The sequence below is a fragment of the Numida meleagris genome, chromosome 32 (assembly GCF_002078875.1).
Source record: "Numida meleagris isolate 19003 breed g44 Domestic line chromosome 32, NumMel1.0, whole genome shotgun sequence".
Taxonomy (NCBI): domain Eukaryota; kingdom Metazoa; phylum Chordata; class Aves; order Galliformes; family Numididae; genus Numida; species Numida meleagris.
The window spans coordinates 405,031-426,689 of record NC_034437.1 but is presented as its reverse complement, the minus strand read 5'-3'; the positions used below and the strand labels follow the sequence as shown (position 1 = coordinate 426,689).

At 55.8% G+C, this 21,659-nt stretch overlaps 1 protein-coding gene and 1 long non-coding RNA gene across 11 annotated transcripts in view; one reads left to right on the top strand and one right to left on the bottom strand.

Moving 5' to 3' along the window:
* The window catches only part of HDAC7 (histone deacetylase 7), a 66,557-nt gene that overhangs the window by 23,084 nt on the left and 21,814 nt on the right, over positions 1-21,659 (bottom strand). For 3 of the 10 annotated variants that reach the window (XM_021379103.1, XM_021379104.1, XM_021379108.1), the window contains exon 2: positions 17,147-17,217. The exons of 3 other annotated variants lie outside the window; for them this stretch is intronic. Coding sequence is in view for 2 of the 7 variants with exons in the window: in XM_021379096.1 (XP_021234771.1) it covers positions 13,470-13,572 (103 nt within the window). In the remaining 5 variants the exon portion in view is untranslated. Of the gene's footprint in view, positions 1-13,469; positions 14,234-17,146; positions 17,218-19,283; positions 19,796-21,659 lie in introns of those variants that run through there. 4 more of the 10 variants (XM_021379096.1, XM_021379102.1, XM_021379106.1 and 1 more) reach the window with 3 other exon arrangements.
* Positions 19,550-20,895, top strand: LOC110389159. The gene is made up of 2 exons (XR_002433075.1): positions 19,550-19,664; positions 20,459-20,895. It is a non-coding gene; the product is annotated as an uncharacterized LOC110389159 (long non-coding RNA).

Here is a 21,659-nt window from a genome sequence, read left to right as displayed (position 1 = left end):
ATTCTACCAAGACGCAGCATGCCCTCAACCTGGGTGTAGCAGGACAGTGCTTCGGAGCCCCTTGCACAACGGGCAGCCAGCAAAATCCTCTCCCCTCCCCTCCCCTCCCCGCATCCCTTTGAGGCAGAAAGGAAGAAGGCTGGAAACATCCTTCCTCTCCTCTGCACAATACGATGGAAATAGCACGGGAGGAGCAGCGGAGGCGGCTCCACGCAGCCCCAGTGCCTGGCCAGCAGCGAGGACTGCACGGCCAGCAGCTTCCTGCCATTGTCCCAGCCCTGTGCAGCTGCACCCAGCCCCAGACAGCAAAACCAGAGCCAAACTCGGCTCCGAGGGGATTCAGGAGCAGAAGGAAGGCGAGATGAGATGCACAGCCCAAGCTGCCTCTTTGCTGCCAAGTGCAAACCCTGTCCGTGCTCACAGAGCGCGCCGGTACCCCTGTGCCCAGCAGCCAGGTTTGGGATGAACCCCTCTCCCGAAGCTGCTGGGCTTCTCCATTGCACAGGGAGAACAACCGAACAAAACAAACAAAACCAACAAGAGAGCAGAAGATCCTTTCCTTGCATCCAGCCTGGCAGGCGAAACTAGGCCCCCAGGGAGCAAGTTCAACACTAAATCCTCACCTTCTGCTCCCAAGGAGCGGTGCACGCGCCCACCCTGCTCCAGCACGCGCATCAGCAGCCAGAAAACCCTGCAAGCAACCCAGACCAACATAAACCCACTGCTTGGCGGGCTGGCAGAAGAACCCACAGCCTCAACAGGGAGAAAAACAGGAGCAGGAAGAGGAGGGACAACACCAAACAGCCCCGTGCTCCTCTGCTGAGCCCGGGGCAGCAGAAGGAAGGACCACGAGCATCGTGCAGGCAGCAAGGGGCTCTGCATCCCCACCGGCCCTGCCCAGCCCGAGCTCTCTGTACCTGCTGCAAAGTGGGACCAGGCACTCTCACAGCAGCTGCTGCTCGCCGTGCTGCTGCCATCTCATCCGCAGCCTGGCTGTGTGAGGAGAGCTGCGAGCCCGGCTGCTCCGCTCCCTAAAAGTTCCCAAGTGCATTTTTGTCCCGCTTGACATGTTAAAAATAGAAAGCAGCAGCCTTATTGTCCTGCGGGCAAATATAGAAACTTTACATCCCCGCTCGCTAAGGACCTACACAGCGGAGGCTATTCTCATACATTGGAAAGCTCTATTCACGGAGCACGGCTTGGGAAATCAGCACATCCCTAAGAGAATTTGACGCACTGGAGCACTAAACACCAGTGGTAAACTCGCCCTCCCCCCCCCCTTCCTCTCCTCGCTTCCCTGGCTGTTTTCAGGCTTTTACACATCTGCTCACGCTGGCCTCCGAGCAGGGTGCTCAGGCTCGCACGGCACTCTGCAGAAGAACGCGCTGCCCCGGTGCTGCCCTCGCAGATGGGAAAGCAAACATGATCCAATCTGGGAGTGGACTTGTCACTGTCCTCCCTTAACACTTTCCAGCTCCGGACAAAGCGTGGCTTGTAGGGAAACCAACGGCGCGGCGAGACGGGAGCTGGAGGATGCTGCATCCCCGGCTCCAGGTTCCAAAGGGTAAAAGGGATCTGCGTGCTCCTGACGGACCCCTGAAGGGAAAAGGCAGCGGTGACCCCAGCAGCAGGCGAGCGCTGAGCTTCCCCATCCATCACCCCCGCTGACTCAGGAGGGAGGGGGCCTCGGCCTCATTCTTGGAAAGGGAAGATTTCTACGCAAGCTCGGCTTTTCCATGAGCGTTCGGGCGAACGCGCTGCACCGCTCCCACCCAGCTGGGACAGGGCTCTAGATCCAATTTCATTTCTCAAAAACTAAATAAATAAATAAATAAATCACATGGGAGATGAGGAATGCCTCAGGTCACTTCCAGCTCCGGGCAGGATCTCCGCCCTTCTGCAAAGGCAACCCTGTGCAGGGGCACTCTGTCCTTCCTGCAGCTCCCCGGAGTGCTGCTTGACACGGAGATGCAGCACCAGGACCCACCTGGCTGCAAGAGGATGGAGAACTGCGAGGGTCGGGTGCAGTGCTCCAGGGGATCTGCCTCAGGCAGCCGGCCCCCAGCAGGGCAGCAGAGCCCAAGCAGGGATGGCAGCAGGTCTGTGCTGCACCCCACGGTGCTGCCCCTCGCTGCATCCCACCTGCTGACTCTGGGGATCTGCCAGCTCCAACACAGAGCAGCATTTGAGGACTGGCTTCTGCACTTGCGCTGTGCCATGTGCTGGCTTGCCGGACTCAGCAGAAGGGAGCAGCAGTCGAAGCCAGGAGCCAGCAGCACTCGGGCCATCGCACTGCAGGCACCAACCTGCTCCAAACAAGGCACCCTCCGGCTTTGAGCCCATCTCCCTGGGGGCAGGAGCACCCCAGCAGGAGGACGGGGAAGGTATCAAGGCTGATACGTCACCAAGACCCCAGCAAGCACTGCTGCAGCAGTAAGGCTGTAAATATCCTCATGCAGATGCAGCGAGCAGACTGAGCATAACTCACTTCACCCCCCCCCCCCCCCCCCCCCCCCCTCGCCCCAAAAGAAAACACACACCCAGAAACAGAAGGAAACCAGGCAGGAAAAACCCGATGGTCATTCGACAACTATTCCAAGCCTCCCCGATCCCAGGAGGGAGCTGGTCTGTGTTCCACCACATCCCCATAGCCACACCACAGCTGCCCCATGCCCTCCCTCAAGATCCCATGCCAGCTGCCAGGGTCTGGTGCACCAAGGCTGCTTTCTCCTTGTTTCATACCGTGCACATCTCAGCTGGCATTTCAGAGCCAGCCCAGTGCCAGATTTCTCTCTGCTGAGCCAAGGCACTTGGAAACGCATGACGACTTCAGCAGATTAATTGGAAACACAGCCTGGGTGTTGCAATCCCAGGAATGACTCCAATTTCAGGAACAAATGTTTTCATCTCAAAGTGGGAGCAGTCACCCAAGTGGAAGGGCGCATTTTTGTTGCTGTAGCTCACCCCTCCCCTGGCACGGGGGGGTGGGATGGGAGCTGCACTGCGTCCCGACGGGGCGGCCGTGCAGGAGATCGCGTCACCAGGAGCTGCTGCAGGGATTCCTGATGCTCCAGCTGGCTCCAGAGAGGGACAGCCGAGGTTTGCCCACGTTTTCTCTCCTTTTACAGCAGCACATCATCCCTGCCGTGATCCACAGCAAGAGGTGGGAGAACAGGAGGTGGTGGGGTCCCTGCTGCAGGTCACCAGGTCCCCAAGGGTGGCTGCAGGGTGAGCAGAGTCCTCCTACGGTTCCATCCACATCCTAAGGGTAATGTTTCCAGTTCTTGCACGGGTGACTTCCCAGAAGGCCACTTACTCTGCCTACAGCCCAGCAGGATCTGCTCCACCAGTTCATCCAGGCTGGAAAAGATGTCCCTTGACTCTTCCAACTTCCATCCTCACACGCTGCGCCTTTCACCCCAAGGACCAGCTGGCCAAAGAGTCCCCAGAAGGCCTCTGCTGCAGGCTACAGGAGCTCAGAGATTCACTTTCTGGCCCCACCATCCTTGAAGGAGACTCTTCTGCTCCATGCCTAAATGGATGGAGACAGCCCAGGCCACCACGCTGCAGCAGTGCTGGAGGAGACACCGGCTGCCAGCACAGCTCCCCAGAGCCGAGCCCAGCAAAAGGGCAAGAAAGAAGGGACCCATTCCCACAAGGAATAGGGCTGAACTTGCCAGAAGCTGGAAATAAATCCCCACAGGACCATTCACTCCATCTAGTGGCAAGCCATTCCCGCGCTCCCATGTTTTTTTTCCTCCCTCTCTATAGCAATAACTCTTCCCCCCTTCCAGGAGTTTCAACATCAATTTGCCATTCCTTTGCTCAGTGCTGTTTCCTGCCAACCTCCCATGCTCTCTTCGGTGGTCCCTCCACAGCCATCACAGCTCTTGAACTCTCACTCTCCCTTGGCTGCCAAAAACAAAGTTCTGCCACGGCTCAGCAGCTGCGCAGCAGCTTCCCTGCTCCTGAAGCTGAAGGTGATAAGCAAAGAAGAAAAGCTGGTCTGGCCAGAGTCCCGGCAGGGACGTCAGCTCTGATAGCTGCTGCCATGGCTCCTGCAACCCAAGAAAAACTGTGTGGGCTGTGGAAAGGGCATGTGGCTGCTGCTGGAGAAGAAACCAAGCTGAAAGCCCAGGGATGGATGCAGGGAGGAGCATGCTGGCTCAGCTGCACACACACAGCTAGCAGGCACTCAGGTGGGAAGGAGGGATGGAGGTGCTGCAGCTGCTTCGCTGAGCCTGTGTCTGCTGCAGACAGACACGGAGCAGTGCTTGGGCGCATTTCTGATTTGGCAGAGGTAGAGCAGGACCGTCCCAGGCTGAGCTGCAAGGATGTGGAGCAAGCAGCAAGAGCAGCCTGCCTCATGCAGACGAGATGGGGGCCGTGATCTCAGCTGAACAAAAAGCATGCTCACCTTCCCAGCTAACTCACCCCTGCAGGTCCCATTTCTGCTGGCTCCTCCTCCTCCAGCTGCCTGGCCTCCTTCAGCAAAGCCTTGCCAGAGCTGGACCCAGAGCACTGCACACATCACAGATTCTCAGCATGGGGAGTGAAATGCTATGGCACAGACACCCAGGGCTGTGCAAACTCTTCCTGCAGCCTCTTGCCCCAGATCAGGCCTAGATCCACTTCCCCCTTCCCCAAATCCAATTCCCTTCTCAAGCTTTGCCTCTCAGAGCAATCTTTTTCTCTATGAAAAAGACAGTTCCTGGCCAGAGTTTTGGCCAGGGTTTTGATTTTTTACTTGCTGCCATGAAGATGCTAACCCCTCTCCCTTGTGCCAAGGGGCTGCAAGCACCACCACGATGCTCTCACCTCTGCACTGCACCATGCCTATAGAAGCCACCCACATCAGACACCTTCCAGGCAGGGCAGCCCCAGCACACTCTTCCTTTAAGACTCCTCAAGATGCATCCCAGTGCCATCCTAATGCACAAACCTCCTGGAATCTATTGTGACCAAATGCTTGCATCAAATCCATGCAAATCATGGCTTTTCTGCAATTCATTTAGTTACTCTGACAAAACAAAACCACCAGATGTTGTAATGAGATGCCAATTATGGAGCTTGGCTCCTTCCAGAGCCTCCTGTGAGCTCTGCGTTTGGGGCAGCCCTCTCTCCCCAACCAGGATTTCTGCATGCTAAAAGCACATAGGAAAAGCAACGGGTAGCACGTGGATGGTCTCCCCTCTTCCAACCTGAGCTTTCCACATCAATCTGGCGAGTTCTGGCCAGGTTTCATCTCTCGCTCCCGAAAGTTGTGAGCAGAGAGGAAAAAAGCTGCACGGATGGAGGAGAAAGCTGTCGGGTTATGCAAGGATGCCCTCCGGCCAGCAGCAGTGCTGGGAGGCCTCCTGCCCCAAGCCAGGAGATAAAGCAGCAGAAGGGAGGACACGCAGATCCAGCACACGCCCAAGCTCACGCCAAGCCCCAGCCCACAAATCCTTCTGCAAGTTTCTCCGTCCCACCTCCAGATGTGCCAGCACCCCGTCCTACACCCTGTGCCCCTCCCAGGCTTCTCCTCTGTCACACCCTCCACCTTCTTTTGCTCACTTGGCAAATCGTCCCCGACACGTCTGCGTGGTGTGAAATGACCTCGGTGTGCTAGCCAAGTGCTATCACTTGTTCCCATCGCTGTCGCAGGCCATCGTCCAGTCCGGGCTCCTGCAGAATGGAGAAAACCTCCACCCAACAGCACAGTTACTCATGGGTAAGCCAGACCCAACAGGACATCCAGCCCCGGCAGCACCGTCTCACCAAGAAGGAAGAATTCCTTCCAGTTCCTTGAGCTTGACAGATCTTTCAAGGGTTCATCACTGCCGCTGTTATGAATCCACACCTCAAACCACAAGCAAAAAAAAAAAAAAAGGCAGCCAGTAAGACAGGCAGGAGCTGCAAACAAAACTGGGAGCTCTTTGGAAGGAATGAGGCTCCAGCCAGTTCTCCAGGGACTCCATTTTGCTGGGATTCGATGGGAAATCAGATCCGAAGTGGCACTGCTAGGACTGCATTTCAGGGCCAGCGAGCAAACTGCAAACCATCTTCTGCCCCCACCACGTCCCTGCTTGGCTCCATTTCTTTGGATCCCTGGGGTCTCCTTTGCTGATGAAATCAGCCCGAGCTTCACCACCACGTCCTCCTTCGAGGCAGATCCTGCACTGTGCAGTTGTGAGACTCCCAACAAGTCAGGGCCCTTTCTGAAGTGGAACTGCTCGAGACGTTGGAGCCCCAGAGGTGTTGGCACGTCCCTTCTCCTATCTGACAGCCCACCCATGGCACCACTCAGAAGCAGACTCAGAGCCTTCAACCTTGGTCAGTTATTTTTGAGGGCCAAGAGCACCGTGGCATTGCGACCAGCATCATCTCTCCTGACATCAGCTCCTGCTGATGCTGTTGATCCACCGCTGATAAAACTCTACCAGCAAAGCCAGCAAGATTTACACACAACCTTGCACGTGGGAAGAGACAGGAGGCAAAGCATGCCCAAAGAGGCGAGCTGCAGACATTTCTTCTGCTCAGTGGGATCCACATCAGGAGCACTTCGCAGCTCCAGGCTTGTTTGAGCTCCCAGGGAAGGTCAGCGTCCAGCTGCAGTATTTACAAAGCCAACGAGAAGCACAGAGCTGGCATCTGCTGCCCTGCAAGGCTCCTACCTGTCCGTGCAGGGTTCCTCAGGTTGCTGCCCGCCCCTGAGCTGAGGTTGCATTGCAGCAAAGCCTCTTTGGTGACAGATGAGACGCAGAACCACCACCCTCTGGCTGGTTACAACCCATGATCAGTATTTACTTTCAAATCAGAGCCATTGCACAGTGCAAGTGAAGCGTCAAAGCACGTATCTACCATCCACGTACCAGGCTGGGCAGCCAAGCTCTCCTTCTGGAGTGCCTCTACCTACAAAGGTTTAGCATCACTACGTCTGCAGAGGAGCACTGGCACCTGAGACCTTCAGGGCATCCCATAAACTCTGTCACAAGCTGCACACAGCTGAGGGACACCCAGCAGCCGTTGTCCCACTGCTCCTAGAACAGCATAACACACAGCACCCCATGGTTTTCATGGCTTCAGTGATCATGTTCTCACTTAACTTCCACTGAGAGACTCAGAAATAGTGCAGAAACAGCCCCTGGGATGCACTAGGAGAGAAAGCACATGCAGAGCAGAGCATCACCAGAATTCCTCAGCCCCTTATCTGACCTGGGCCATACACAGCAGCACCTGCACTATTTCCCAGTCAGTCCTAAAAAATAAACCTCTGGAACCTGACAGCAAGGCAAGATTCAAATCCAGTGGCTGCAGCTGCGACGCATCAGCCAGAGTCCACATTTCAGGGCAGACCTCAGAGCTGGCTGCAGCTGCAACCCCATCATGGGCATTCTACCAAGGCACAGCAGGGACAGGTGCAGGCTCAGATGTCAATGCCATCACTGCAGACACCTGAAACTCAGGGAGTACAGCACAAACCATGCGCTGCTCCCAAGCTCTGCTGGTGTTGCAGATCCACTCTCCTTCAAATCCAACAGCGGTTCCTCTCCCTAAGCCCACTCACACAGGCAAGGTCCCCAGAACGTGTCGAAATCCCCCAGAGTACTCCCACTGTGGCAAGGCCATGTCAGCAACGGTTTAATTGGTGCCAATTTCACAACTTCTCTGAGAAATGAGGAGCTTAACAAAGCCCTTCCTGCAATTCTGAGGAGCTTTGAGACTCCGAGCTGCGCACTGAAGCTACCCAAAAAGCTACTGGAAAACTAAACCTGAAGGTAACAGGAACTTCCAGCCTGCTCTGTGTCCAGACACCTTCCTTCTGGAGACCTTAGTTCAAAGCCTCAAATCCTCAAAATGCAAAAGGAAGAGCCAAGGGAACCCCCCCCCCCACCCCTTCCAGCAGATGCTCCAGCCCTGGGGTGTAACAGCACTCGGGGCTCTGCGCCGCTTCGAGCATCTTTGAAAGCTGCAGCCAAGTGAACCCAGAGAGCACAAAGCTCAGCCACGTCCCTCCCTGAGCATCCCCATGTTGCAGGGCATAGCACAGCCTTGTGTGTGCTTTTCTGACACAAGCACAGGCTCAATACCAATCCAGCAAGCACCGAAGCTACCCTCTGCAGCTGAGTGGGCCACTTGCAGGTGCTCTCTGCCCATACAGGTGTACAACTTGGATGTTTGCCTTCCTGGGTGTTTATCTTCGGGCTGTGTCTGCACACAAGCTTATCTCCCAGGGGAGGGGTGTGTTTCTCCAGCACACACTGTTATCTCCAGGGATGTGGGCTCTCTCCGAGGCGAACACCGCACGCACATCCCAGTGCCAGCAGCAGTGCAGGGGCTCCTGCTCCTCTCCATCCTCTCCTTTTACCATCGGGAGGGAAAGAAAAACACAGCAGCTCTAACAAGGAGGGGAAGGGAGGGAGATGTGAGAAGGATGGAGTGCAGAGGAAGGATGGCAGGGTCCTAATGGAAGAGCATTGATCCCATCTAGATATGCTCAGGGTCTCCTCACAGAAACTCAAAGAACCCCAGTTTCTCTATAAAGGCATCATCTCCCATTGCCTTCCCACAGCCCTCTAGTTCACATAGGGGGCAATTAACACAGCCATTCCTAATGCTCGTTTCATGTGCCGACCCCTATGAAAATGGGCACTCTGCACTGCCCAGCACATCCTCACCACTGGACCCATCTTTGCACAGCCAAGAGCTCTGCCTGCTGCCATCCCAGGTCACCACACAGGAAGGGACTAATTAGTTCCCTCATCACCACAGCATTATTTGAAGGCTTCCATCCCACTGCAAGCAGCACCACCTGGCTTTGCAGCATCCAGGCTGCACCCCGCGAGCCCCCATCACCCTGCTGCTTTTCTCCATCACTCCATCCCTCCCCAAAACACCAACAAGTTCCGCCCTGAAGCCTCCCACCCTGCTGGTCATGCCCCGGGACCTCGGCTTTCTTCACAACACCAGGACCTCGAGGCAATCTCAGCCCAGGCAAACATCCAGCAACGTCTCACCTGAGCAGCTCCATCCCCTGCATCCATGCAGGACCCTCAGTGCTGAACCTGCCTCAGCTGGCATGCAGGAGCCTCCTCCCCCAGCAGAGCTCCCAGCCAGCAGTTTGTGCAGCCGCTGCCTCACGTCTGCCCGCTCTCCTGTCAATTGCCCAAGAGCCCTCAGCCTCTCATGCCCAACAGTTCAGCTGTCACGGGCTGTGGGAAACCTCAGCTTTGGAAACGCTGCGTTTACACTGATGCAACCCAGCAGACATTCGTTTTCCGGAGTTGCTGTTAAGGGGGAGTGGAGGAATATCCAGCCCGGGTGATGGGCTGACCTGTGTCGGGGCTGTGGCCAAGAGCAGCCTCCCTGGGCTGTAACTCTACCCCCTTTCCTCTCCCCCCTCGGTCCCATCCCGCTGCTCGCTCCTTGCAATTCCTCCGCCGGTTCCACGCGCCATACAGCTTCCTCCACCATCTGGGCTCCATTTAGGGGAGCTGATGTTTTTCGCAGGGCTGTAATCTAAACTTTGGTATTGAGTTTACATCTCGCATACCAGCGTCTCACCACCGAGCCTGGCCACGCCGGGGGGGGGGTGTCTGGGCTGCCAGGCTCCACCCTGACACAGAAGGATGCGGCATCTCGGCAGCTCCACGTACCTGCAAACCATCAGATGGACCAAGAACTGCAGATGCTGATGCACAAATCCCACACAGATCCAGCCAGGTGCTGGGCATGAGGCTGGAAAGCAGAGCATCTTCCCCTGGGAGGCTGTAGATGGGAGCTGGAGCTCCGAAACAGTGTTATCCAGCCTCCATCACCAGCAGCAGGAAATTCTCTTGACTTTTTGCCTTAAGCTCTACCCTTATCTCCATCCGTAAGCTGCAGTCAGGTCCTGCAAGCGGCGTTTGTCAGAGCAGGGACAAAGGTTGTCCTCTAAGGAGAGGGGGATGGACACAGAGAGACACCAGGCCCTGCAGCATCACTCTGCTTGACCCAGACCAACCAGATGCAGCCATCAAAGCCAAGCTCTCCTATTTCCACCAACAGCAAGCCCAGACTGCTGGGGAGCTGGAGATGGGAGCACAGGAAGCAGCAGCAGGTCAGGGGCTTCCAGCAGTGAAGAACTGCTGAGTCTGTAGGCACCTGTGCTTGCAGCTGCCTGTGCTGCAGAGGTGGGACAGGAAGATTTGTGCTCCCCGGACACCTCGCTGGACTGGGCTATGAGCAGACTGCTCTCCATCCCCTTTCCTGCTCCAGTCAGCGTATGTTAAACAGATATTAAAAAGCACAGAGCCTTCACTCTGAGCTTCTCAGAGCTCTCCCTTCCCAGAGCAGTGCCCTGAACCCTTAGCACCAAGGCTTCCATCTCCTATCCACCTACTCCACACAAACCTGGAGCAGAATCAGGAAGCCAGGCTGCGACAAGGACAGACCGACCACCACCTAAAGTAAGAAGCAAATTCGGGTGGCACACAAACCCCCACCGTGCAAGCAGCAAGGAGGAGCTGCACCGCCCAAACACAGTTAAGGCGCTGAGCTGCATTTGCAAAGAGGCTGGCACGACAGCTCCTCTACCAGACACTGGCCCAGCTCTCCAGCCCCCACAGTTATTTATGAACTGCGAGGGCTTGCAGGCTGCCAGCGCACTCCGCCAGCGGGCACAGCAGCATCGGCGAGCACTGAGAGCTGCTTGCATGCTGCACCTCTGCTCCAAGCCCTGCAGCAGCCCCCACCCCCACCTCCTCGCCCCCCAGCCCAAGGGTCTGCTCTGCTCTTTGGCCAAGCGACCAGGATGGCTCCATCCCAGCAATCCACGTGGCCAAGCCAAAACTGAGAAGTAATGTTTTTATACTTGGACTTTTCAGGCAGGGTTTAGTCATTTGTGGACACTAAGGCTTGGCAGGACCTGCTGCCTCCACTCACCTACTGCAGCGAGCAGCTGTTTGTGACGGCAGAGCCCTGGAGATGGAAGAAGAGAGACTGCTTGTGATTTATTCCAGGTGAACCCTGATTTAATCCAGGAGCACCCAGCTGACGAGGAAGGAGTCACATCCAGCATGCAGCCGGGCACAGACTCGCACTACACAAACATCCAACAGCTTCACAACGACGAATCCAGTCAGGGGCTTTCACCCCAATCTACCTAACGGCTAAAAATGAGTTATAGGCAGAAAAGCCAAACCCTCTCTGAGCACACTTGCTTTAAGGAGGCAGAACAACTGAGACTTGGTCTGTCATACTAGAAAAGCAGGTTCCAGCCCAGCTCTGTAAGGGTTGTACAAACCCTGTTTGCTTTCCCTGCACCATGGAGAAAAGCTTCTTCCCGTGAGCCCCAGCCATCACTGCCCAGCTCTGGGAGGCCAAAGAATCACTGACACTGCAGGAGAAGCCCACAGCCCTGAGCACACTCTGCTGAGGCTCCAAGCAAAGCTCTGGGCAGCCCACAGGCTTCCTATGGAGAGTCAGTGTGCTAACAGGCCTTGGTGCACTTGTGCCCCCGATTGCAATTCCTTAATTCTTCCTGCCACGTCGACAGCAAGGTTTGCCACTGCTGCCACAAACCAGAGGGCAGCTGATGCTCCCAGCGTTGCAGTGGGCAAACGTTTTGTCCCATTGCAGAGCCAAACCCTGCAGTGTCTGCGGGGAGGCTGCAGGCTCTGCAGCATGTGTTCAGTGAAGATTTGCTCGGAGGAGTTTGCACCATGCGGTCACATATCTGAGCCTGCTGGCTCATCCCACCCGCTCCTCAACAGCTCCCGTGCTGTAAGCAAGCCCTGTGTGACTGTTAAGGGAGGGCAGAGGGCAAAGCGAGCCTAATCTGGGCTGCCAGAAGAGAGGGGCAGCAGGAGGAGGGGAAGGGGAGAGGGCATCGTCCCCTCCATCTCAGCAAAACATCAGCTCCACTGCAAGTCCCCACCTTAGGGCCAGAGAAAAACTTTTCAGGCACGAGCCCAGGGCTTATCTGCTGCTCCCTCCCTTCTCCCACATTTCTGTTATCGAACCAACGCTACTTATCTACAAATCCTGCCTCTTAAACCAGCAAAGCCACGCCGGTTCCGGTAGTGCTGATGCTTGGCTGCGTCCCTCAGCTTCAGCAGAGAGCCCCAGAAACACCAGCAGTCCCCATGCCACCCTGCGACTGATGCTGCATCTGTCTGTCCAACTGCATTCCCTGTATGGCTCCCACCAACACATCCCACAGCCACTGACCCTTCTCCCACAGGTTGAATCGCTTCAAGCATCCTACAGGCTGAATTCACTCAGGAGCCCAGACCAAAACCTTGAAGGAAAGGGAGTTAATCCGGAGCTGTGCTTCGTAACCGAGCGTGGGATAAAGCCCAGAGGGACACAGCAGAATTCACCACGGCACCGCTCAGTGGCACAAACCCGTTAAGCACTGACCACTGGAGGAGAAGTGCCTCAATGAGGAGCCTCTGTGCCCTGCAGGCAGGCTCCTGCAGCAGTCACACAGCTGTCCGGGCTTTGAGACAGATAAGGCTCAAATGATTCATTCACTCTAAACCTTTATTTGTTCTTGCTTACCCAGAAAGAGCCAGCAGCTGCTAATGCTAAACTGGGACAGCTCCCAAGCACAGACAAAGGCCTGCAAAAACAGGTTTAAGGAGGAACTGATTGTTCAAAAAGCAATCCTAGAAGAGGGAGTTAGAAAGAAGGAGCGCAGCCCTGCGCAGGAGGAAGAGGAAGCCAGAAAGCACCTAAAAATACATCTTTAAAGAAGCAGCCAAGCACAGGACAAAGGCCTCGCCTGCACGTGACCATCACCCACAGCGTAGGCAGGATGCAAGCTTGGTACACAACACTCACTCCCCAGCAACCCCACATACAGAGCGTGCAGTGAAAGCCAAGGCCAGCAGCTTTCACCCCAAGAAAGCTCGGTTCTGCCATGCCACAAACACTCTGGGTGCAGAATGCTGCCCTATTTGTGCTCTGACTGCCCCAGACCCACCCCAGCTGGGAACCCACATAAACCCAGCAGAGATGGCATCGGGCAGCCTCAACTCGTTAAAGGAGTTTAAAGGAAGTCTGGAAAACAAGACCGCTCCTAAGATGCACTCTAAAAACCAGCTGAGCCCTGCTGAAGGACTAACACAGGGTCAGTCCTTCGGGCTGTGTACCCATCTGGGCAACGCCTTCAGATGTGAGAAGTGAGCTCCCCGTGAAGCAGCCAGAAGTGACAGAGCAGGTGAGCTGAGCCTGTCCTGCTGCTGCCTGCTCCTCTCTCACAACTACAAGGCTGCAGAGAGCTCTCCCATGGGCACAGGGCTGGGAACAGAGCACGGGTAAGCAAAGCAGCAAAGAACTTAACCCGCTCCTGCAGAGAGATCCAGTGGGGTCAGAGCTTCAGCTCCGCCCCATGCCACCTCCAGAAGGATGCACCCGGATGCCTTCAGCCAGCCCACCCTGAGTCAGGAGTCAGTGCCGTGCAAGGAAGGAAAAACCCCCCCAGGGATGTGAGAGGCACTTACAGGACGGGCTGAACATCACCAGCGCCGCAGACAGAGTCAGAGCTGTGCCCGGAGGCTGAGAACATCCAGCTAGTTCCGCTCCCGGGAAGCCACCGCTCCGCATCCCACATTCACTTCTGCTTCGCTCCTGCCGTGCACGTATCTGGTCATCGGGGCAGCACCGAGACGTAGCAAGATAAGCCTGCTTGTAGATGGGCCAGATGCAAGAGGGCACTTAATGAACTCTCGTGCACTGAGTCATCCCCTCCGCAGAGCCGTCTGCCTCCTCCGGAACACACACCAACGCCGGCAACTCTTATTTCACGCTCACGTAGGTGCGGAACCCTTTGAGCAAAGCAGGCTGAGGCTGCTGGGTAGGGCTGTGCCCGAGCCGTCCCTTCCGAGCTGCCATGAAACGCAAACAAAACTTTTGCATGGCACAAGTTCGTTATTCTTTACCCTTCGGTCCTTGAACTCATGACTACTGAGTAAGGCGGCTTGCTCAGCTAACCAGCAGGCTAAGAATAGAGACCTTGAAGTGAAACCTACAGGGATTGGCAGCTATTTTGAGAGCACTCAGCCGGCGGGGCGGCGTGACATAAGAGGATATAAAGAGGAAACTCTGCACAACAACTCTCACCTCACCAAGAAAGATTTGGTTAAGGGAAGGTAGAGCCTCCATGAGTGCTTTTGAGGCAAAACAAACACTGAGACGAGCCCCCCCGAGGCCACCTCTGCACCAACGTGGGATTCCAAACCAGGGCTTGCAGCTCTGTGATGCACCCCCAGGAGCAGCTCAGCCCCGTCTCTGTGCTTCCAAACCCCCCCCCCCCCCCCGCAGAGCCTCACAGCTCTCCAGCAAAGCACAAGCACAGAAGGGAGGGCTGAGATCGTGCCCGGTCACCAGATGCGTTTGAGAAAGATCTGGTCTCGGTTAGCAGCCAGCATTAAGATTAATGTAAGGAAATTTAAATGGCAATACTCGGAGCGTATTTGATTTCAAGCCTTAGATACTTGGAAAACAAACACACAAGCTACGGTTTCTGGAAATCAAGCCTGCCACCTGAAACCAGACCCCGCAGCAGCGCGCTGCAAGCTCCCAGCACATCCACCTCCCAGCACGTGCAAAGCAGGGGCTCCGAGCATCAGAACACCCTCCTCAGAACTGAGAGCGGCGGTTCTCTCCTGGTTTTTGGACAGGAAGAAGTTGCAAGCAGGGACTGACGGAGTCGACAGCGCTCAAGAAATTGATTCTCCAAACTCACCAGCTTCATCCGTCACAAAGGTATCCACCAAAACCTGCACCAGGAGAACAGCACGCCTCCAGCAGCGGCTTACTACCCTCCTGCCTCACCGCCAGCCTCTCTGCAGCAGATATTCTCACCCTGTAGCCACCAACACACAATACTGGAAAGCTTGCGGCCTCTGAAGTGTTGCTTAAGGCAGCGAGAGCTAGGAAACAGCTATGTAGGAAAGAGGAGACTCTCCTCAGTAGTCGTACCCTCAGGCTACGCATGGAAACATCCTCTGAAGCCTCAGCGCATCAAACTGCAAGTGAACCTGCAGGATTTACATAAGCCTTGAAGTTTTGGATACGCATCGAGGAGGAAATTCAGAAAGCAATCCTGTATCAAGCTCGCTGGGAAGTGACGTTCTCCACATTTTCTGTGCCGCCCAAGGCTTCACTCTTACGCAACGGCAGCTTTTGAAAAAGCAGCATCAGCATCAACACTGCCTTCCCCTCCCTTGCATAAGAGATTCCCCTTCCGTGAAGGCTTGGTTTTGAGGCATTACTTTCGGATGGCAGCCAGTGGGGCTTTTTTCGATCCTAAGTGATCCGGTAAATGCACCGAGCACTTGGGAGAGCAATCAGCAAGCAGTGCCACAAGCCGGCAGCCCGAGCTGTGCACCAGCCAGCAACACATCCCGCTCCCAGGTTGGCACTGGAGGATGCTCCAGGCAGAGGCACACCCTGCACAGCTGAAGCATTTCTCCATCGAGATCAGAGAGTTCCTCCTGGAGGCCAGTCCCAGGCGCTCGCTGCTCCCAGCCCTGTCCCAGCTCCCCACATCTCCCCCACAGTCCCAGCCCAGCACACACTGTCCCTCACTGCAGTGCAGAGAGGTCGCAGGGAGAGCATAACCACGTGCTGGAGCAGCAGCACTTTGCTTCACAGCGGTGGGAGCAGTGGTTTAATCCAAGCATGCAGTGCAGCCCTGGGAAGAGCTAAGCTTCCCTCTCGTGTGTGCTTGCTGTAAAGTGCCCATGGGAGGGAGCTGGACCTATCTGCCCGCGTGATGGAGCTTGTGGTTGTGATAAGGTGCAAGAAGCCAGGTAGCCACTGGGAAGATGTGCTTACCATAGCACCAAGAGACAGCACCATCCACCACACACAGCCTCCAGCATGGATGGAATGAACTTCTAAGAGGAGGGAGGGCAAGCAGGTACGTGTGATGGATGTGTTAATGCATCCAAGCGTCACACAGAGCTGCTGTCCCACTCCAGCCCATCCTTGCAGCCAGGAGCTCTGTGGACACCCTCGCTCTGAAGCTCCCTGCCAAGGAGCAGTGTGGCTGGCAGCCTGGCACTGACTCGTGGCTCTTTCCTCAGCATCCTCCCATGTTGCCCAACGGGGACATACGTACTGACTGCCACCTCACGGATTGGCAGACCTGTGCATCACCACCTCCAGCCCCACTCTGACCAGGGCTGACGTGCCCCAGCACAGATCCCTTCTCCAAGGTGAGCCCAGGGAGCATCCAAAGTCAGCCCAGCAAGTGCTTGGGCTACATTTACTATTTATAGTTCAACCACTGAGCTAAAGCCACCCAAGCATACCAGCTTTGCTTGCTCTGGCTAAACTCAAGTGCCAGTGACTGAATCCTGCACAGCACAGAGGCTCGGAGCCACCGAAATGCAGCACAGGCTCATTCAGCGTTAGCAACGGCTGCTATATCTGGAAGACTGTTTCAAGGGAAGCTGGAGCTCTCCAAGGCAGAGAAAGAAAACAAATCCTTCACATACATTCTGCAGGACAGCGCTGCCCTCCTAAACATCCTGGGCTCGGTTTAACAAACCCAAGTTTAAAAGTTTCTGCTAAAAGCAAGAAAGTGCACCTCACCAGCTCTGCACCCTGAATGCTGTCCATCTGCTGGAAAGCTTCATGTCACACCCTACAGCAAAAGCACAACCTCAGATCTCAGAGTGAGCAAGAAAACTGCCTCTAAAGCACTGCACCCTGCTCACCAGGGGAAGGCAGCCTGGCAGCACAGGAGCAGAGTGGTCAGACCCAAACCACACTCGCTGCAGGCACCAACAAAGGAAGAAAAACATCGCAGCAGCTCAGCACAGCTTTCTGCAGTGTTTTTACTGCGAGCTGCAGGGCTTTCCGTAGTATTTTTAGGGCAGCTTGGCAGAAAGCAGGGCTCTCAAAGCCTCGCTCACAGAGGGCTGCTCAAGCCTGACATGAGCCCACCCAGCTGCAGCCGGGCTCAGCAGGGCCAGGACACGGTCCCTTGGCCATCAGTCATCAGCCCCATTTTACTAACGACACAAAAGTCAGCAAAGAAGCTGCTGAGAGGAAGCCAGCAAAGCCTGAATCGGGGAAGGATGCATTCTTGCCTTCAGGGAGCATAGCAAGATAATGAGACACAGACCTCGGGAAGGACTTGATGCAACAGCTCACAGCACTGACTCACCTCCCCGTCCTGCGCAGCCGTCCCTGTCCCCACGCTCTGGCTGGAGGGAACAAAGCAGGACACTGCTACAGCTGGAAGAAGACAAGAGGTAACCAATCACATCAGAAAAAAATAAGGTCTCGATGCTTGAACCTTCGACAAACGTGGTTCAGACCCCAGTCAAAGCAAAGGGATTCGCACACAGCCCTGCTGGAGCTAGGTAACGATGCAGGAGCTGCCCTGGTTCAGAGCACTGCCAGCATTCTTGTTTGGTTTTTTGCCCCTCCTCAAGGTTCCAGCTGTTAAATACACGACTGCAGGATCTCTTGGTCTCTCTCAAAAAAGCACATTTACCATTTCATCCGTTACTCGAACAGGAAAAAGCCCCAAAGCCTGATCCACAAAGACTTCAAGCACACAAAGCCTCCTCATTACTGACATTTTCAAGTCTTAATACATTGTCTTTGAACAGTTTCTAAATGCTTTGGGTTTGGCAGAACTGGCTCTCAGCCTCCCAAGAGTCATTTCTAAGTGCCCTGAAGTGAGAGAACTCTGCTCGGCCTCAGCCCAGCACCCCAAAGCCACTGATGCTGCCACTCACCTCCCTAGAGCCACCTGGCTCAAAACACATCAAGCCGTCACCCCCAGCCAAAGCTGAGCTCCCAAAAAGAGCCTGGAGTTTTATTATAACCTACAGCCCAATGAAGCGTGATCATAAAAACGAGGGCCAGAGCCGTGACATTCGTGCTCCAGCCACTGCAGACCCAAGTTCCCCACCTTTGCCAGACACACACACCACAAATCCAGACCCACAGCCTCAGGAGGATGCTGGAGTTCATTGCTCTGAACATCTAGAAACGATGCTGCAGAACTCCAAAACGCTTCTGTCAGGTCAGAGCTGCACCAGCCAGGACAGAGCACCAAGCACAGACTCAAAACTGGACACCGTCCCCACCCCAGAGGGCTTCCTGCCCATGCAGGATGCAGCCAAGCAGCATAATGAACTGCCAGAAAAGGCACCCCATGTGCACCTGCACTACACCTCCATCCTCCTGCCATGCTGCCCAGGACAAAATTACACACCTGCATGGACTGGCCCTAACATTTTCACGTGTCCTTACCCAATTTACACACCAGGAAGGTTTAGTACCTGGTCATGCCAGCTCTAACCCCATCGCCTTCTCACATGCCCATGCCTTCAACGCTTTCAGCCTTGCTGCAAAAACTTTTGCTGCCATTTTCACTCTCCCACTTCCTGCTCGCATCAGGCAGCCAAGCAGGAAGGGCTGAAATCCTCAGTGCAGACCAGGAAGCAGCGGAGATCTCCTGTGATGGGCTGGGTGAAGCGCTCTGCAGACACCTGGGCAGAGGTTTCCCAAAGCAAACAGCTCTGCAAGGAGCTGAGACCATCCTCTAGGATGAACACGAGGCGAAAACCACAGCGCAGCCCAAGTCCTGAGGCTGTTTGCTCCCAGAAGTGACAGCTCTTTCCTCCTGCACACAGCCAAGCCTCCCGCTACTACCTCTGCAGGAGCCTCCGAACACGCCCAAACCCAGGATAACACCTCTACTGTGGAAAAAGGTGTGGGAAGCTCCGCTTTTTTGGAGCATTCAAACTGTCAGGAAAGAGCAAGCACTGGATAACCTACAAGTCTGCCGGCTGCACCGGGATGCAGTCCCCAGAGCTGGGATACTCTGAGTATCAACACCTCTTTTTCTAAAGCAGCTGCTCCCATCCTTTCTGAACAACTCACTCGGAGAGAAAAAGAGATACAACTTCATTAAACGGGACGCAAACCGACAGAGCTGCTCCCATCCCTTACAGCCCCAATGCCAGCGAGAAGAGGCACCGGGACCCGAACAAACCCCTCCAGCAGAGCCCAGCTCCAGCACCCAAACACAGCTCTGTGTCCCCGCAAAGATGAGGAGCAGGGCAGGCACGGAGCACCCCCCAAACTCACCCTGCACCCAGCACCACGCTCAGACTCCCACCCCCGAAACCCCCCGGGCTCCCAGCTCCGGCCACGAGCATCCTCAGCGGGGCAGAACCAGGGGGCGAGAGCCCGGTATCCCCACCCCACCCCCCGGGACCTGCCTCCACCGCAGGCCGCGGGCTCAGCCCGGGGAGGCCGCTGCTAAACCGCCGGCTCCCCCTCACCTCGGGCGGGGCCGTGCAGGGACAAAGGCGAGGCCAGGCGGTCCGCGGGGCAAAGCGGCCGTTGCGGGGCGGTTGACGGCGGGGAGCCATGGCTCGGAGGTCCGCGCCCGCCCGCCGGGCTCCACCTGCAGCGCCGCAACGGAACGGGGAGGAGCGGAGAGAGGAGGCCCAGCCCGGCCCGGCCCGGCCCACTGCGCTTTGTCTGCGGGCGGCGCCGCCCCGAGGCCGCGCTGCAGCCAATGGCGCCGCCCGCAGCGCCGGGCCGGGCCGAGGCCTCGCGCCGCGGGTTGGGCCGGGCCGGGCCCCGAGGCCTCACTGTGGGGTTGGAGCGGAGCTGCGCCCGGGGCCTCGAAGGGCTCCGGGAAGCGGGGACCGAACGAGGTGTGCGGGGGAGTGGATGTGGGGTTCGAAAAGGAGAGTCGGGGTCCGGCACTTTTGGGGTGATTTCATACTGAAATGGGGTTTGTGGCGCTGTGCAGTGTGGTGTAGGTGGGCAAAGCCCCCCCCCGGTACTGCCCTATAATATCCACTGCCCCTCCTGCAGCACCTATTGCATCTCCTGCAGCTCCTGCTACTCATCCTGCAGCACCGACTGCATCTCCTGCAGCACATATTGCATCTCCTGCAGCACCTATTGCATCTCCTGCAGCTCCTGCTACTCATCCTGCAGCACCGACTGCATCTCCTGCAGCACATATTGCATCTCCTGCAGCACATATTGCATCTCCTGCAGCACATATTGCATCCCCTGCAGCACATATTGCATCCCCTGCAGCACATGTTGCATCTCCTGCAGCACCTGCAGCTCACACATGCATGGACCTGGTGCCAAACAATGAGAAAAGCATCGTCTTCCCAAGGAACAGCAATGCAAGGCCCCAGCCTTAGCCCAGCAGGGAATGCGAATCCCTACAATTGTTTGCAGCAGGCAGCTGGTGGGGCTGCTCACTGGGAGCGTGGTGCTGAGCTGAGTTTTGTTTGGCCACGTGTTCAGTCCCAGCAACAGATCCCCTGTGATCAGCAACGTGACAGCAGAGAAATCCCAGAGAGAGAAAATATGAGGGCCGGGTTGATTAAATGCGGGAACTTGGAAAACTTGCCTCCTTCAGCACAAGCTCTTTGCTGAGCAGCTTTGCTCTCGCTGCAGCTTTTTGTCTCGCTTCCCAAACCTGCAGGATGCTGCTTCGTGCTGGTGCAATCCGCAGACCTATTTAAAGGGGAAAAACTAGGAACTGCACATTGAAAATCTCTCACAGCTGGACCCTGAGCCTGACTCACTTCATGAAGCTCTGGAAAAGACTCTTCGCCGCAGATTGACTTAGCAAATCTGAAATCCAGCAACGCCTGCAGCGAGCAGCAGCAGCACAGGGCTGGCTGCGGGTGATTGCTGCCATTTCCTGCCCTCTCCCTCAGGACCCGGTCCCCACTGCTGCCTCCATCGATTGGATGCGATGCATCCGGCCGCTAAAAGCAAAGGTTGCTCCGGAGCGATACAGGATGTGCAAGCAGGAAAGAGCCGTGCAGCTCGCCAGCCTTTTCTTTGCTATTTATCTTGCTGTCTGTCTAAAGCATATTCTCTTTGAAAACGGAATAACATCAATCCGGAATAGTATGCAGATTCACGGTCTGCCGTTAATTCAAGGATCATAGCAGCTCTTTACTGGAAATTGAGTCAGGTACTCATTTTCAGAGCAGTGTTCTTATCTTTAAGGTCCCTTCCAACCCACACCATTCTGTGATTCTATGAAACATTTAAGTTGTCAGGCAGCCAGCATGGATCATCCTGGGGTTTGACACCGACATTCACACGCACAGAAATGCTGCAGTTACACTTCAGTGCCTCCAGTGCCCAAGTCCCATGGGGACTCGGCGATGTTTCCTTTGCAACCTTCATCTCCTCCCCACCCTAAAAGCAGAGCAGCTCCCCTGTTTGCTGACCCCACGCTCACCATGTCACTGTAATTGCAGTCACCATCAGAGAAAGGCGCAAAACCCAGGCTGCCTACTGCTGGGAGCAGAGTACGCTCCTTCGCAGGAGGAGGGAGCTGCACTTCCTCACACTCAATAAATACCTCATTACTTTATGCAGAACAGAGCTGCTTCAACAGGAGGGAACACAAACAGCTTGCTCCCTCAACCAACTAGTTGGGAAGACCCAAGGCAATACGATTCACACCCTTGTGACCAGAGCCCAGATGGCCGAGCTGCCGTTCAGCGAGACCTGCACAGGCTGAGAGGAACCTGATGAGGTTCAACACAGGCAACCGTAGAGTCCTACACCTGGGGAGGAACAATCACACGCACCAGTGCAGGTCAGGAGCTGAGCTGCTGGAAGGGAGCTCTGCAGAGAAGGATTTAGGGGTCACGGGTGACCAT